Here is a 15,115-nt window from a genome sequence, read left to right on the forward strand (position 1 = left end):
ACCAACCAACCTCTCAGACCCATTCATGTAGAAAAGTTCGCAACTTTGAAGTTCAAGCACCGTTTAAGGATGCCGGGCCGGCATTGTTTTTTTTTTTTTTTTTTTGGTTGTGTGTGAACGAGGATGTGTTGTTCTGTTCTGTCTGTGAGAGTGTGCTTGGTCTATGTTAGAATCATTAAACGGGGTTTGGATTCTTGGTTGTTTTTGTTTATTGGGTTTTGAAAATCTTGATCTGTGGTTGGACTCAGTTGTGTTTGCTTGCCACGGAGAGAGAGAGAGAAAGAAAAGTTGACATTTGACAGCGTCAGACACGCGCTTCTTCAGCCTTTCGTATAAGCTTTCGTTGCTGGTTGTCTCTGAGTTGGTAAGACGTTTTAAAGAAACTTTCTTTACCATTGCAATTGTTTATAATTCATCTTCTACGTCTTGCCATTTGACACACGTAGAGTGGCAGCAAATTTGAACAATTCTAAAATATTCATTTTTTATATAAAGTCGCTGCTGATGAAGTAGTATGTGGGGGGTGTTATTGGATGATGAAATTACAGGTCTTGTAGTGTGTGGCTCATCATCATGGCTTCAAAATTCAAACATGGATCATCTATGGTTCGGAAGATCACGCAGCTGAGCAATGATTTGGATCAGGAAACTGAGAACGGAGGTGTTGGTCTTGCTACCTACACGGTTCACATTCCTCCAACGCCTGATAACCAGCCTATGGAAATTTCCTTGGAGAGGTCAACTTCCCAGAGAGTGGAGGACCAGTACGCTTCAAGTTCTATGTTCACTGGTGGTTTTAACCAGCTTACGCGTGCCCATTTGAAGGACAAGGTGATTGAATCCGAATCCAGCCATCCCCAGATGGCTGGAGCAAAAGGGTCACCTTGTGCAGTGCCTGGTTGTGATGGAAAAGTGATGACTGACGAGAGGGGATTGGATATAGTCCCTTGTGAGTGTGACTATAAGATTTGTAGAGATTGTTACAGAGATGTTTTGAGGACTGGTGAAGGGATTTGCCCTGGTTGCAAAGAGCCTTATAAGGAGCCTGAGATGCAAGAGGCTTCTATGGTTAATCAACAGGCACTGCCTTTGCCTCCTGGTGCTGGGGTGTCCAAGATGGAGAGGAGGTTGTCGTTGATGAAATCAACGGCTTTGATGAGGAGCCAAACTAATGAATTTGATCATGCTCAGTGGTTGTTTGAAACCAAAGGGAGCTATGGATATGGAAATGCTATGTGGCCAAAAGATGCTGAAAATGATGCCAGTTCTGGTTCTGATTGGATGGGGGGTGATCCTAATGTTTTCAATGAAAAGCAGTGGAGGCCTTTGACCAGGAAATTGAGTATTTCTGCTGCAGTTCTCAGTCCATATAGGTATGAGACTGTTTCCTCTTACTTTCTGTTTCCCTGGTTTTTTACATTCTTCGTGGAGATGAATTTGTGGGATTCAATATTCTCATTGATATGTCACGCAATATTTGTTTTATGTTATGGATGATAGTTCTAACTCAAGTTGGAGTCTCCGTTATCTGATATTCAATTTGATTTAGTTTTCTTGCAAATAAATGTCCCCTTTTGAGGTTTAAAGAACAACTTTTTACGAACAAGGATAAAATTGGAGAAACTTGTCACACAGAAAAATGTTCTCGTCCTGATTCATAATTTTGACCATTTCCTTATTATTATTATGATTATTATTATTTGTCTAGCTGCTGGTATTGATAACTGTGATATATGTCCTATCTACCCTATGTAGCAGTAACAGTATTTGAATCAACATATAATCTAAAGTTAGTCTCAATTTTGTTGTTCTAAATTTCAGGCTCATAATATTAGTTCGGTTAGTGGTTCTTGCTTTCTTCCTAAAGTGGAGGGTCCAAAATCCCAATGAAGATGCACTCTGGCTGTGGGGCATGTCTGTGGTTTGTGAAATCTGGTTTGCCTTCTCATGGCTGCTTGATCAGCTTCCTAAGCTCTTTCCGATAAACCGTGTGGCTGATCTCGATGTTTTGAAAGAGAAGTTTGAAACATCTAATCCTTCCAATCCTTCTGGAAAGTCTGATCTTCCAGGAATAGACATGTTTGTGTCAACTGCAGATCCAGAGAAAGAACCACCACTTGTTACTGCAAATACTATTCTTTCTATTCTAGCTGCTGATTATCCTGTTGAGAAACTTTCATGTTATGTCTCTGATGATGGAGGTGCACTTCTAACCTTTGAGGCCATGGCAGAGGCGGCAAGTTTTGCCAATTTGTGGGTTCCTTTTTGCCGGAAGCACGACATTGAACCGAGGAACCCGGAAACTTATTTTAATCTCAAGAGAGATCCTTACAAGAACAAAGTTCGCTCTGACTTTGTAAGGGACCGCAGGCGAGTAAAGCGCGAGTATGATGAGTTCAAGGTTCGGATTAATGGCCTTCCTGATTCAATCCGGCGCCGTTCTGATGCTTATAATGCTAGAGAAGAAATCAAAGCTATGAAGCTTCGTAGAGAGAATGGAAATGATGAACCAATTGAGAATTTGAAAATTCCTAAAGCTACATGGATGGCTGATGGTACTCACTGGCCAGGTACTTGGACAATTCCTTCACCAGAACATTCCAGGGGTGATCATGCCAGTATTATACAGGTAATGGAATCTTTACAAGACAATCATAATTCGTTATTATTCAATATGCATCTGAGAATGTGTATACATTGAATTGCAATTTGCAATGTTATTTATCATAGTTTGATTAAATGTGCTATGTGCTAATGCAGGTAATGATAAAACCCCCAAGTGATGAACCACTGAGTGGCACAGAATCAGATTCAAATGCCATGGATTTAACAGAAGTTGATATTCGTCTTCCTATGCTTGTCTATGTTTCTCGTGAAAAACGACCTGGTTATGACCACAACAAAAAAGCTGGGGCCATGAATGCGCTGGTTCGAGCCTCAGCCATTATGTCCAATGGCCCTTTCATTCTTAATCTTGACTGTGACCATTACATATACAACTCTCAAGCCCTGAGAGAAGGGATGTGTTTCATGATGGACCGTGGTGGCGACAGGATCTGCTACGTTCAATTTCCTCAAAGGTTTGAAGGAATTGATCCTAATGATCGCTATGCCAATCATAACACTGTCTTCTTTGATGTCAACATGCGAGCTCTGGATGGAATTCAAGGTCCTGTATATGTTGGCACAGGATGCTTATTTAGAAGAACTGCACTGTATGGCTTTGATCCACCAAGGGTGAAAGAGGAGACTAGTTGGTTTGGTGGAAAGAACAAGAAATCATCAACTGTTGCCTCTGTCTCTGAAGCTGGTTCTGAGGACAAGTCACTTAGAAATGGTGGCATTGAAGAGGAAGAAATGACAATTGCTCTTATTCCAAAGACATTTGGCAACTCAAGCCTTCTTGTTGATTCAATAAGGGTGGCCGAGTTCCAAGGCCGCCCCCTGGCTGATCATCCGTCTATCAAGAATGGACGTCCGCCCGGCGCACTAACTCTTCCTCGTGATCTACTTGATGCTGCAACTGTTGCTGAGGCCATCAATGTGATCTCATGTTGGTATGAAGATAAGACTGAATGGGGCCTTAGAGTTGGGTGGATTTATGGTTCTGTTACTGAGGATGTTGTGACTGGTTATAGAATGCATAATAGGGGATGGAAGTCTGTATATTGTGTCACCAAAAGAGATGCTTTCCGTGGCACTGCTCCAATCAATCTCACAGATAGATTACATCAGGTTCTTCGATGGGCAACTGGCTCGGTTGAGATCTTCTTTTCGCGAAACAATGCTCTTTTGGCTAGCTCTAGATTGAAATTTCTGCAGAGAATTGCTTACCTTAATGTTGGAATTTATCCATTCACTTCCATATTCCTTATTGTTTATTGCTTCCTTCCAGCACTATCGCTTTTCACCGGCCAGTTCATTGTTCAGACCCTTCAAGTAACCTTCCTAGTTTACCTCTTGGGAATTACCTTGACCCTTGTTCTTCTTGCTGCTTTGGAGATCAAATGGTCTGGTATTGAACTTGAAGAATGGTGGAGGAATGAACAGTTTTGGTTGATTGGAGGCACAAGTGCTCATCTTGCTGCTGTTCTTCAGGGTCTACTAAAGGTGATGGCTGGCATTGAGATTTCATTCACTTTGACATCAAAATCTTCAGGTGACGATGAAAATGATGAATTTGCTGATCTTTATGTAATCAAGTGGACCTCTCTTATGATACCACCCATCACAATTATGATGGTCAATTTGATAGCAATTGCCGTGGCAGTTAGCAGAACAATATATAGTGATGATCGTCAATGGAGCAGTTTACTTGGAGGTGTGTTTTTCAGTTTTTGGGTCTTGACTCATTTGTATCCCTTTGCAAAAGGGCTTATGGGTAGAAGGGGTAGGACACCCACTATTGTGTTTGTATGGTCAGGTTTAATATCAATTACTATCTCACTACTCTGGGTTGCTATTGACCCTCCTTCTGGCAGCAGTCAAATTGGAGGATCATTCCAATTCCCTTGATTTTACGGTGCTCACTTTTGAGGTAGCACTTGTAAGCAATTCAGACACCCCTTTCGGTTGACGAGATTTTGTAGTTACATTCATTGTTCGACAAGCTGTTGCTTATATTTGATTGATCATACAAGGAATGAATCTTACAAATTTTTTCACCCGTTCTCATTGACCCCTTTGCAAGCTTGCTGGTTGTGACTTTATTACTGGATAATCTATGATTTATGTTCTTATAAATAGGATTAAATTTGATTTTAGTTTGTAAAAATGTTTGGTTAGTTTTAGTCCTCTAAAAATTTATTTATTTTTAAAATAATTCCTATTATTATTTATTGATGACATGATATACATCATATATGTTCTATCGCATGGTACTTCAGATTGGTCACTGATGTAGTTTTAGAGTATTTATTTTAAATTTAATCATATTTATAAAGAATTAAAATATATTTAAGTCCATATGAACGTTGAGGAAATAGAACTATATTGCGTTTTTTGTCCATTGAAAAAGAAGATTTTAAAATTAATATTTATATATGTATGTCAACTTGTCAAGGGTACTTTTTAATTGATAGTAAAAAATCAATCCCATCAAGATGTTACTTAGCTTGATATTGGCATCGACATTCGTTACATTCTTTATTTCTTAAGGATGAGCCTCTTCCGGGCTATTATTTTACCCATATTCTAGCTCTGTTTGTGACTATAAGCGAAATTAACAACCTCGCTACATCTCACACAAACAGTTCATAAAAGATGATGATCCCTGTTAACTAGCTATCCTATATTTAGAATAATAGCCAGCAAATTACGAAACCCAACATTTAAAATGTTACGAAACCAGTACTTAGGAATATTAGTGGACGTTTCGAAGTCCAATTATTATTCAAACGGATGATATTTATACGCAACTATAACTTGGAGTGAAATGGGCGGTTACCCATGTGTCACAATCTCACTGTTCTAATAGTGTGTGTAGTTTGGAGTTCGATGTTGCACACTAACTTGTGTTCATACACTGAACATGCCGCATCCCCTGTTTTCCCTTATCATATATCCATTGAATATTCTGGTAATCTCACAAGCTGGTTAATAGTTGAAGTTTCAAACAAGAACCAAATTTCCTATCCCACTTAAATTTATTGGAATTTTTCTAATCTAACCCTCCACTTCCTTTCTTACTGGGTCATTTATATAGAAAATTCAACACCCAGAAGAATGGGAAATGTTCCATTGACTGCAAATGCTCTTGAAATTGGGCTAAAGCTATTCTGTCTATAACGTGTGCATGGGCATGTTTCTAGCACAACAGTTGTTGGCACTTGAGTCAATTTACCTCTCTAAACCCAAAAACGAGAGGTGAAAACTGAGTGAGTTTTCCATCAAAAAGGTCACTTTCCTAACATCTGGTGGGCTAATCTGTATTAATTTCTACTTTATGAAAACTTTTCAATTGAACTAAGAATTTGATTCTTAAATATAATTTTCTTAGGTCATAGACGTTCAGGGAGAAGTTAGATGAGCAGGTTTTGAATAAATTGATGTGATTTTAATTATTTATGTGGAAAAAAATAATTTATTTTATTTTCTTCTCCTATGAATAATTGCCGACGAATTTATCTAAACTAGTTTTAAGTAACAGTTTCCATCCCAGAAGGAATAAAAGGTGTCGAACGGGAAAGTGTCAACTACAGCTAGCAGTAGCTATTATTTTCAATTTCATTTTTTTGGGATGAAAGACCCTTTAAAATTTTCAAAATTTTTTTTGGAAGTTAAATAAAAAAGAATAAATGTATTACTTTAATTTTTAAAAATTATATAATATTTATAAAATAATTAAATAATATATTTTTTATTTAAAAAATATTAAATAGAAAAAAAATATATTTAACTCCTTTTCTCTTCCAAAGTCAAAACTTTCAAACATAAGCAAAAGGTTTGGCGTGACAGCTTAACTGCAGCTATCAGAACCAACAACTGCATCTCTAGAACGCTTGTCTGAGAAGCTTCTCGCATAGTGTTCAAACTGCATAAAACCCAAACTAAATTCTTTTTAGATGTGTTTAGACTACCTAGGAATGAACAAAAATAGGGATGAGAAACAAGATAACAAAAAAAGAGTAATAAAATTTTATCAATAAATTAATTATTCCTTTTATAAACAAACTTTTTTAGGAGAGATTCGTGAGATTTATATTTATCTCATTTAAAAAAATTACATAATTTAAATATTAAGAGTTGAAGCTAATGTAATATGAATAAAAACTGACATTATTCACTATTTCAATGGAATTAACAATTAATTAAAGGGACTAAAAATTGTACCATTTTTGTTGATACTAAATTTAATTAACTATATATATAAAGTAAAGGTGAAATATGTGATCCCCAAAACAAAAATTTGGGGCGCAAATGCTTATTGTTTGGGTCTTTATTGAGCTTTTAATGCTGAATACTTGATTCTAACCCTCCCACTAGTCATTAGTCACAAGTCGTTATCCTCTAACCAGTCACAGTGCAATTATTTAAAGGAATTTTCAGTTTAACAAAGCTAATCACAAAGTCATGAAATAATTTTTCATTTGAAAAGAACATTAATCGGTATGGTTCAAATTTGTCCAATTCAAACGTGACCCGTTAAGACTTTAGCGCTCGTTATAATATAATTTTAAATTTTATTATTCGAATAAATTTTTAAATATTTATATATTGTTTCTTTATATATCGCATCAAAAAATAAAAAAGTAATGAACATCACTCGGGTGTCTTTTATCAGAGGAGGTAAAAAGACATTTCTGTGTAATTTTTATGTATCCTTTATCACTTTATTACGTGTTTTAAAACCTGTATTGCTTTATCGGTTTAAAACATGTTAGATATATATATAATATCCTTTTATCTTCTCTGATTATTTTCCATATTGCAATATATTATCCAATCCAATTAACATTTAGTGGGCATACTGACAACTTGAAACATCGTTATTTTGATAAATTCCATGGTTCTCTCAATTTCTGTATCAGTGAACTGGCTAGTTAATATCAGCATAAGCTAGCGACAGGTAGGTTCAATGTCATTTCAGAACCAAAAACTTTTATGGCTCCAACGTTCTAAATTGGTTGTTCTTACTTCTTAATCTTTTCAGTTTTCAACCAGTTGGATGATTTCTCATTATTTTTGTTAGAAAAAACGAAAGACAAGATTGGTGATTCTGACTTTAATCTCTTTTATTACGTGCGTGTTTATTTTATAACAATAATAGTTCTTTTTTATTATCATTTTTTTAATATTTTATAACAATAATATTTATTTTAACTCAGCCTTTAAACAATATTAATTTACATCTATCAAAAATTATTTATACTTAATTTATTTAACAAAATGAATGTGATTTTAGTACTTCATCACAAAAGACTTTTATAACTTTTAAAGACTAAAAAAAATCAAAGAAAAAATATATTTTAACTTATTTTTGTATGTATTTTTACCGAAATTCAAACAAAATATACTAAACTGTTTCATTTTAAAAAATTAACTTTTTTAATTATAAAAATATCATATTATTTTTCAATCTAAATATATGTCTGAATTATACCATACACATAAGCATCGAAATAAATCAATTTATACTGATATAAACTATTCTCATTATTGACTTTTTTTAACAATTCATTCATGAATTTTCAAAATCTTAAATCCTTAATTTATACTTTATACAATAAAGTAAAATATTATATCTCAACAACATTTTTTATTATATTTTAATCTTTTATAAAACAGATGATTTTATTATTATTTGATACTGACGATATTTTCTTTTATTATTATTTCTTTAGTTTATATTATAATTTTTATTTAAATTTTAAAATACCTGCACAGTAAACAAAATTTCTGACCAAAAATTATATTGTAGTTATAGTTACTTTTCGGTCTATCCCATGATATCCTCATGTTAGTAAGTAATATTTAAAAAATATAAATCGAATTTCAACCACTAAGTTATTGGGTAGTGACCAATGCAACATGATCAATGACCTGCCATGAATTTCTTGACACAAAAATATTTGGAGTTATTCTTTGGTGCACTCATTCGGATATATATTCCACCTACTGAAGCAACACAAGCATAACATCAAACCACTCTTATATATATAAAGAAAAAGATATAATCACTTGTTTATTTATGCCTGTCAAATAATTTTAATAATGTAAAGAAAAAGCCACAAATAATGGACACTATTATATACATCTCATCTTAATAATCACATATCACCTTGATCAGTATCATCTACCGGAGTTGAAGTACGGCTCCTCCGCCTAGATTGCCGGCGGTGGCTGCCGCCAAATCTCAACCTTCCGGTCTCTTTAAACCTTTGTTTCTCCGAGGGTATTATAACACACTCAGGTGGTGGCACAGGGTACCTTAACGTGTCATAGCAATAAGAATAGTACATGTAACGCTGGCGGAACTTACGCATGGCAAGGCGGCGCGTGGGGGTCACGGCAGCGTAGTCTTGAGCTTCTAGATCGGCGTGTTGCCCGGAACAAACGTCGCTACCGGGAACTTCTTGTATGGGATCAACGGAGCAACCCTTTAGGACTAGGTCCTTAAATTCCGTTACAAAAGGTGCATACTTATAGTTCACTTTGTATTTTCCACCTGATGTGGCCCAATTTGATGCATCCCATATAGTGGCGTATAATGACATTGGCTTAGATGGGTAATCAGCTCCCATTTCATCGCTTCGTAACACTTCTCTGATTGGAACTTCATCAATGTAAAATCTGCAATAATCCAAACATAGCGATAAATATAATTAAACATAGCTATGTAGACATTTCATAAATAAATAAATGAATAAAAACAAAGAGGGTAGGTAGTTCCTAGTTAGCACATAAGTATATATTCCCATGAATATAAAGAAATTTTTGCCAGCTAGATTAGAGTATTAGGTGGAATTATGGGGGTTTGGCAGGTGCTATAGGAATCTCTGAGCTTGGTTTAGTTTGGTAATCTAACAAAAACTAGAAACATTACACAGATTAAAGAAATATAGCTCACGTGTTTCGTTATGGTGCATATGAACTAATTCCCCGTGTTATCATAGAGTTTTGCTTGTGCCATTGTTTAGGTCCAGTTGGACTTGGACCAATAGCAATACCTTTCTAATTAACATGCTTTCTGTAGTTTACATTTTTTAATTAGGCTTTACCGTAGACTAAATTTTCAAGGGGGAGATATTTCAGTCAAATTCTAAGAGCTTATATAAGATTGCTAAAGTATAATTTATGTAGGTAGAAATTAATTAGGAAAGCAATGCAAATTTAACCCCCCCCCCCCCCCCAACAGTTTAGCCTTTCACATGAGAGAATCAATTCAAAGGTTTCGCAATCCCATTATAATGAGAAGTCCCGTGATGGATACGTATCACTAAAAACAAAAGAGTCGTATCATATGTATTATACCCATAAAATATAAGGATAAGCACAAATTTATGTGAGGAAAAGAACTCGTACATATTTGTTTAATTTATCATCATCACCATATGTACAGAAAAGAATGAAAGCTATTTAATTGAAAAAGCACATCAAAAGAAATTCAAGGTGGCCATGACTGTGGGCCTAATTATACCTGCCTATTACTGGGAAAATAATCATTCAATTCCAAACCCACACTAACATCTAAAACCATCCTTTTAGTAATGAGAACTATATGCTTTTGATCATCGCTAGCTCACACAACCAAGTTGTAAACGACGCATTCCACACGCAATTCCAAACACTTTAATTCCCTCCCTCACGATAAGTCAAACAAAACCAATTCAATAACACAAACACTCCCCGTTAAAGTTAAATCCAAAAGCATATATGTTCATGCCAAAAAAGTATTTCAAGCGAAAGCACAAAGCAAGCAATAGATAAACACATGAGGAAAAAGACTAACAATATCACGCAACTTGATGAATTAACATACAAAACCCTTACATGACGTTCCTCTCAGTCCAAAGGATGCTGTATCTATGGTATCCTTTGGTTGGGTCGAACCATAGGCGATAACGTTCCTCACGGCCACGGTGGGTGCTGCCGTTGCCGTACAAGTTTGTCTGAAACCGCCATGGTTTTCCGGCGATGTTACCTAAGAATTCAAAGTCCAACTCATCGTGGGTTTTCTCGAACACATCACCGTTTGATGTCTGTACCAAGAAAAAAAGAACTATATCACCCTCATGAAGAGTGCTAGAAAACACTTGTAATTCACGGCATGGACGGTTTTTTATTTTTTATTTGAAAAAAAACTTTAACATAAATTGAATGGAGTTCACCGACCCTGAATTTGAAATTGACTTTGCTACCACTTCGGAAGTTTCTTCAGCAAATTAAAGGAAAGTTTGACTAATATTTAATGAGAGCGTTTAGCTGATCGTATAAAATTTTAAAAAGAAAAAGAAACTAAGAAGGGAAGAATCAATCTCATGTAGGAGAAACAGCATAAAATACAAATCCAGAATTCCCTTTTTTCGTAAAAAAATTATACATATTCAGGAAATAATCAATTATGAAAGGATTTTTCTACATATATAGATGATTTAATATCTTAATTTGCTTGAAGAATTACCAAATATTAATTTTCATAAGAAAAACAAATATTATTTCCTTACTTACATAGAAGGCGACACAAATACCAGCAGTGTAATTCGATGGCAACTTGATATTCGCGCTGAAGAATCCATGCTGATACATATTAGAGGAAATGAAACCCGAACCTATTCACCATATAAGAGAATTTAGAAAAACATGAAATAAAAAAAAAATCGGAAACTAAGAACAAAGTTTAGTTTTGTTAATAGAAGCTTTCTGATTATACACGTGATCGTGTTTTGGCATATGATCACGTGTTTGTGAATTTACCCGTGAAGCGATCAAGGAGGAGTTGTACGCCGTTGCCATCGGAGGAACGAAGAACGTTGCTGTGTCCAAAGAGCGGAGAATAGCCATCGTTAAAGGGTATGGTGGCGAGGTCGAAGGCTGCGTTTGCGAAGCTGAAGAGAAGAAGTGAAAGAGATAATAGAAAATGAGTTTTGGGTATTGTCCCAAAACAACGTAAGCTGTGATCCATACTAGTTTTTCAGTTTCTGTTTTGCTATGCTTTTTCTCTCTCCACCCCTTTCTTTTCTCTCTTCCGTCTATATTTATACACAAATCATAATAAATCACTGCCAAGAGGGGTATTGGTCTTTGTCTGCGCCTGGTCACGGTTTTGAACTCGTTCTTTTATTTTATATTTTCTTAACGCGTCCAAATATATTTAATAAAAAATCATTTAAATAAACTTATCATATCAATAAAAATTATTCATTTTCATAATAATTAATATAAAAATATATACATATTTTAATTAGTTAACATGATAAAATTTTTACTAAAATTAAACTCCAATATTTTTTATTAATATATAAGATTTTTTAGTTTTTAATAAAAATTAAACATCCATTTATTTATTTTCGTTTGCAAAATTGCCCTTGGCTTGATGTGGATATCACGAAGCATGCCACTCTGTGTATGGTGCATTTGCAAAGAGCTGGTTGGTGGCTGCAAATTTATGAATAATGGTTTATAGCTTTCGGGAGAATATGTGCTTATCGTTAGGATGTTGCTATCATTGTTGGATTGAAGATGTTATTTTAATATTTGGTAGTAAGATGCTATATATTTTGCTAAATTATGTTGGAGTGACGACGAATATTGTGATAAGGATCATAATTCATAATTTGAGAGTTGAATATGTCATAAAGGATGGTTTCATTAACGAGTTTGAATTAAGCAAAATAATCATCTAGCATTATGATCAGGCCAGTTTTGAAGGTAGTTTAGATATGCGATCGCTTACAGTCCAAATTTAAAAGAGGGCCCAAAATAAAAATCGTGTCCTATTTTTACTTGAAAAAAATTTCAGCTCTTACAGTTTGTAGTTGAAAAAAATAGAAAAAAAAAACTTTTAAATTTTTTGCAGCTCACTTGCTATAAATGTAGTCGACTCATTGACTTCTGTAAACTCAAAACTTTATTTAATTCCAAAATTTTACTATTCTTAACATGAAATCTCATGGAGAATTTTAGTTTTTTTCAAAAAATTAAATAGTTATTAAGTTTGTCAAATTTGCAGATTGTTATTTAAATGTTTTAATCAATTATATAATCTTTTTTATGGTCCCAATGACTATATTATCAACTGAAAGAAGTTTTTTAAAGTTAAAGTTAATCAAAACATACCTAAGGTTATCAATGTTACAAGAACCGTTGAATGGTCTCACAATTTTATCAATTGATAAAGAATTTTTAAAAAAACATTAATGTTAATATTATCATTGATGATTTTGCATCTCAGAATGCTCGTAGAATTCATTTTTTATGATTTTTTATATTTTTGTAGTTAATTATAACATAAGAGTTGGTTGAATGAAAGATTTTTTTTTTTAATAATTTTATTAAAAAAATTATAGTTACTTAAGAAAAAGTATTATTTTAATAAAATTATTAATATATAATTTTATTTTGTTTATTATATTTTATAATTTTTTAAAAGACTCTAATTTTTTATTTGCCTAAGGTCTCAAAAAGGTGAACAACAGCTCCTCCCAATAAGCTCATATGGATTATGTTTTTTGGTAGTCTAAATACTTAATTTCAATTGCATTTATGTATGAGTGATTTTATTTTTGGCATTTCTCATCTTTCATGGCATTATATATGACAAAATAGTTGAATCCCGGTCCATGCCACTATGAGTGATGGCTTATGACCTCCACACGTGTACTACAAAGTGGCGAAGCGTCTTATCTATCTTAATTATTAAGATTATTATACCTTTCCCCCTAAGTTTTCTAGAATAATCATGCATGGTGCTGGTCAAACTACAAAGTATTCATTTGGTTACAAGGCTTTTACATCGATGTGGGTTAAGGATATCATTTTATAAAACTAAGTTTAAAACTAATTTTAAACTTAATAATTATTAATGACTCGTATAGTTTTAAAGATTAATTTAAGATTTTTTTCAAAATTTTATTTTGGTGGTTTTTTTAAATCTTTTAAGTATTATATATAATTTTAAAACTAATTTTAAACTTAATAATTATTATCAACTCTTAATTCTCAAACTATTTGTTCAAAAAAAAAATTATGTTTTCCCCCTCATTTTTAGCTAAAATTTTCTCTCTCACTCTCACAAGTCACACTTCAATTTCTTTGCGTCTCATACTCTTTTTCTTCGTATTTGTTTCAAATGAAGTGGGTTATTTGTGGATGTCAAATTGTTATCTGTGGATTTTATTTATTAAAAGTGCAATATTATCACTAATTGAGAATACAATTTTGATAAATAATTCTACAAGTAGAAAAAGTTAAAGCAATGAAATAAAAACCAATGAATTATATTAAGTTACACTTTTCTAAAAGCTTTACCCGGATCCTGAAGTTTCTAAGCATGATCGATTTAATTTCATATGCACAATCAAATTTGATTAATTAAAAGAAAGCCATCGTTTACTAAATCATTATTCATCATCATTATATAAAGTCAATAGTTATCGCACATAATTTTTAGTTCATGCTCAATGATAAAATAAATAAAAAAACATATTATATACTTTAATTCATGTGAATATTATTTTTATTTGTGAATACTAAATGTTTATGTTAGAATACACTTGTTCACTATAATTTTTATCATTCTATTATGCTATGATGCCTTCATAAAATATTTCAGATTTTTTTTTGTATGTAAGGAGAGAATACTTGTTACAGTACACGGTTAAGTAAGTATTTGATATAAAGTAATAACTATTATTAAATATTCTGAAATTAATCTTTTATTTGTCCTTTTTACTTTTATTTTATAAGTATAATATTGAGCTAATGGACTTATTGAGTCAGTCTTAAATTAACCTCTTGATTATTTAGATAATTAACTTTTTTTATTAATTATTTGTCTTAATTAATTTGTTAATTTATTTTAATATGATAAAAAAGTATTAATACTCAGTAGTCTAAAAGTGAGACTGAAAGAATGTTAGTATCTTCTATTCAAAAATACAATTGAAAAAATATTAATACCCTATTTTATAAATATGATTGAAAGAGTACTAGTATCTTGCATTTAGAGATGAAGCCAAAGTAATGTCCAATTTCTTGATTTACTAAAGATGATCAAATGGTGTCTAAGCTTTAAGAATATAAAAAGCTTGTAAGTTGTAAGATGAATATATTGAAAATGGGAAATCATTTTGGGAATATTTTATACGAGAGAAATAAAGGAGTTTGTTTAGATTAGAAATTGGTAATTATGTGACAGTGGGTGGGCATTATCGTCCACTGAAAAAGTGAAACCAACACTGTGGAAAAGGAGTGCACGAACACGGCTCGTGATTTGGATTTGGACAGAATTGCAGAGGGTATTTTCTAAGGAGCTCCGTGTTTCCTACCGATACAAATTTTAAAAGGATATTACTAATCAATGTTTCAAGTACATGTAGTTAAACGATTAATGAATAATCCTTTTCATTTAAAATCATATTAAAATGTATTTTAAAAAATATTTTTACTTTTTAAT

General features: G+C 33.1%; 2 protein-coding genes across 2 annotated transcripts; one reads left to right on the forward strand and one right to left on the reverse strand.

Moving 5' to 3' along the window:
* Positions 1 to 397: 397 nt before the first annotated feature.
* LOC113868542 (cellulose synthase-like protein D3) lies at positions 398 to 4,872 on the forward strand. The gene is made up of 3 exons (XM_027504206.1): positions 398 to 1,373; positions 1,822 to 2,629; positions 2,761 to 4,872. Exons 1-3 carry the CDS (start codon positions 574 to 576, stop codon positions 4,513 to 4,515), a joined length of 3,363 nt encoding a protein of 1,120 aa, XP_027360007.1. The 5' UTR covers positions 398 to 573; the 3' UTR covers positions 4,516 to 4,872.
* Positions 4,873 to 8,635: 3,763 nt separating this feature from the next.
* Positions 8,636 to 11,673, reverse strand: LOC113869233 (probable xyloglucan endotransglucosylase/hydrolase protein 30). Its single transcript, XM_027505463.1, has 4 exons — positions 11,416 to 11,673; positions 11,170 to 11,270; positions 10,492 to 10,700; positions 8,636 to 9,291 (listed from the first exon to the last, which is right to left on the reverse strand). Exons 1-4 carry the CDS (start codon positions 11,621 to 11,623, stop codon positions 8,769 to 8,771), a joined length of 1,041 nt encoding a protein of 346 aa, XP_027361264.1. The 5' UTR covers positions 11,624 to 11,673; the 3' UTR covers positions 8,636 to 8,768.
* Positions 11,674 to 15,115: the final 3,442 nt, after the last annotated feature.

Source organism: Abrus precatorius, unplaced genomic scaffold (assembly GCF_003935025.1).
Source record: "Abrus precatorius isolate BTA unplaced genomic scaffold, Abrus_2018 Scaffold6, whole genome shotgun sequence".
NCBI classification, from domain to species: domain Eukaryota; kingdom Viridiplantae; phylum Streptophyta; class Magnoliopsida; order Fabales; family Fabaceae; genus Abrus; species Abrus precatorius.

What these genes read in the sequence shown, in the direction of transcription:
- LOC113869233 (XM_027505463.1), bottom strand. Translation starts at nt 11,623, where the DNA reads ATGGATCACAGCTTACGTTGTTTTGGGACAATACCCAAAACTCATTTT. An exon ending in CCTCCTTGATCGCTTCACGG is followed by an intron (nt 11,271 to 11,415) that starts GTAAATTCACAA and finishes TATGGTGAATAG; the next exon opens with GTTCGGGTTTCATTTCCTCT. An exon ending in GTATTTGTGTCGCCTTCTAT is followed by an intron (nt 10,701 to 11,169) that starts GTAAGTAAGGAA and finishes TTCTTGGTACAG; the next exon opens with ACATCAAACGGTGATGTGTT.
- LOC113868542 (XM_027504206.1), top strand. Translation starts at nt 574, where the DNA reads ATGGCTTCAAAATTCAAACATGGATCATCTATGGTTCGGAAGATCACG. An exon ending in GCAGTTCTCAGTCCATATAG is followed by an intron (nt 1,374 to 1,821) that starts GTATGAGACTGT and finishes TCTAAATTTCAG; the next exon opens with GCTCATAATATTAGTTCGGT. An exon ending in ATCATGCCAGTATTATACAG is followed by an intron (nt 2,630 to 2,760) that starts GTAATGGAATCT and finishes GTGCTAATGCAG; the next exon opens with GTAATGATAAAACCCCCAAG.